Source organism: Cyprinodon variegatus, unplaced genomic scaffold (genome assembly GCF_000732505.1).
Source record: "Cyprinodon variegatus isolate N-32 unplaced genomic scaffold, C_variegatus-1.0 Scaffold653, whole genome shotgun sequence".
NCBI classification, from domain to species: Eukaryota; Metazoa; Chordata; class Actinopteri; order Cyprinodontiformes; family Cyprinodontidae; genus Cyprinodon; species Cyprinodon variegatus.
Window position 1 is genome coordinate 132,716 of NW_015151106.1, and position 2,172 is coordinate 134,887.

Below are 2,172 nucleotides of genomic sequence, written 5' to 3' on the forward strand. Positions count from 1 at the left end.
GGATGATCCGATGATTAATAATCCTTAAAGGGTTAATTCCAAACCTCAACTATTTGCTCCTTTTCCTCCAGAAACACAGATATGAACCTGGAACAGATTAAACTAACATTAAATCCTGTTGGATTCCTCTGACTCCGCCCACAGGACGCCGCATTAACGTTACTCCATCCCAATTAATTAGACTGCGGTCCCGTGTGTCATGGAAAAGCACTGCAGGGGCGACTCGGACACGCCATCAACACGTTTGCACACCAATGGAAACCGGATGAGGCGATGGTGACGCCATCGAAACGCTCCTGCGGCCAAAATGACGCCCTGAACCTGGAGTTCATTGAATGAAATAAGACGAATACGCCTCCCATCCAAAAACACTGTCGATACATTTAGATTTTAACCCATTTAATAAAGGTTAATGCACAACTCCACCCATTCCTGAACTCAAGGCAGCATCTATGTTGACCTGACCCCCGGTAACCATGACAACAATGGCCAAACAAACCTGGATTAATCAGGTCCTCAAGTAGAGAAAGGCAGGAAACTGCTTAGAGCCCATTAGCTGTTAAATCCCCATATTTCAATAAATTTTTATAGAATAAAGGTTTGATTTTTTCAGCCTGAATAGAGACGAACTGCAGGTTATTTAGTGCAGAAATGCAGTGCTGATTATTCCCAGTTGGATTGGTGGTCCTTTGAGCAGATAATCCCAGATTTAAAATGTTTTCACGGACACACGGCAGCAGGAGAAGGACAACAATCAATATGTCTGCCAGCGCCGGCACCATATGGGGGCGGAGGCCCAATCCAATTTGTCCTGATTACTGACAGCATTTCTGCGGTGAGTTCGAGGCCACGCGGGAAGCCTGGCGAGCGTCCGGGGGCCCACGTGTGACAGCGCTGGGGATTTCAGAGCCCCGGCTCTCACATATCGACGTTTTAAAAGCTTCACGCCGGCAGAAATCAAACGAGATTAAAGTGACAGCGCTCACATGACCCAGAAACCTGAGGCTGGTTTCTGGGGCTCCGGCTGCACCTCGGGAGCCTCTCATGGAGGGCAGAATTGGAACGTACTCTTTGGAGTACGTCAGGACATAAGCCACCTCCTCGCCGGCCGTCAGGTTGTCCAGCGGGTGCCACCAGCAGGTGAAGTCCTCCATGTTGGGCGAGCGGCAGTAGTAGATCTGAGGCCTTTTCATCACATCAGCTGTTGCCTCTGTGGGTAAAAACAAAGATTTCAACATTAAAACAGCTCAGTTTTCATAATGTGGTGGAAAAAAATCCATGTCCCATTAATTCCCTGTTCATATATTGATTATGAGTCTATGAAGGTTTCTAACAGAGAGGGGGGGGGGGTTATCCTATTAGAGAGATAAAAATAATGCTTCTTATAACAAGCTAGGCTGTTTCTCAGGGATTATTTCACAACATTATGTGTTATTTCCAAACCGTTTGGGTAACGATATGTGGAGAGTTTCACTGCCTTCCTGCAGGGTTTTAATAAAGCCGGGCTTAAAGGTGCAGTACATCTTTTCTGATGCATTTTTTTACTACGTGGCTTTAAGAAGGTCTGGAAGTGAAACTAAAATAAATTGTCCCCGCTACAGAGTGAAACTGATGAATAACCCCCACCAATCACAAAGCACGGTCCGGGGTCCACTATTGGTTCCTGACACGTCAATCATGGTCGTCTGCTTGTCCCTCCCCCTGTGTTCGTACCCTGACAGATGAGCGAATCGACACCCCAATGCTCGTGCAGGTGCGAGGACCAGTGATGTCACGTCAACTCAGTCACGTTACCTAGTTCAAAGCCATATTGTCTCGATAGCAGCGGCAGGAAAGCGGTATATTGTCGTTAGCTCGTGTCACGAGCACTCAGCTTGTTTCGTTCTGGATCTCGTCTGAACACCTCGACAGATAGCCTGCGCGTTGATGTGTCTTGAAGGCGTGGTTCCGAGGGGTTCGAAGGGAGAGGGTTAGAGCCAGATGCATGTCTAGCGCCGCCTAGCTCCACTCACATACATCTGGGAACCCGCCATAGGAATTGCCTTTACTGAAGGCTGGGCCTTATCAAAACTCCTTGCATATGATTGGATAAGCCACTTGTCTGTCATCTTTATCGACGTGCTATTTCAACCACTCACACCGAAGCTAACCCGTGACGCTCCCAGCAACAAA

General features: G+C 47.7%; 1 protein-coding gene across 1 annotated transcript in view; it reads right to left on the bottom strand.

The window, feature by feature from the left end:
- LOC107096826 (growth hormone receptor-like) overlaps positions 1-2,172 on the bottom strand; it is a 61,272-nt gene that overhangs the window by 13,851 nt on the left and 45,249 nt on the right. Inside the window, exon 3 of the mRNA XM_015393696.1 lies at positions 1,069-1,210. Coding sequence (XP_015249182.1) covers positions 1,069-1,210 — 142 coding nt within the window. The remainder of the gene's footprint in view (positions 1-1,068; positions 1,211-2,172) is intronic.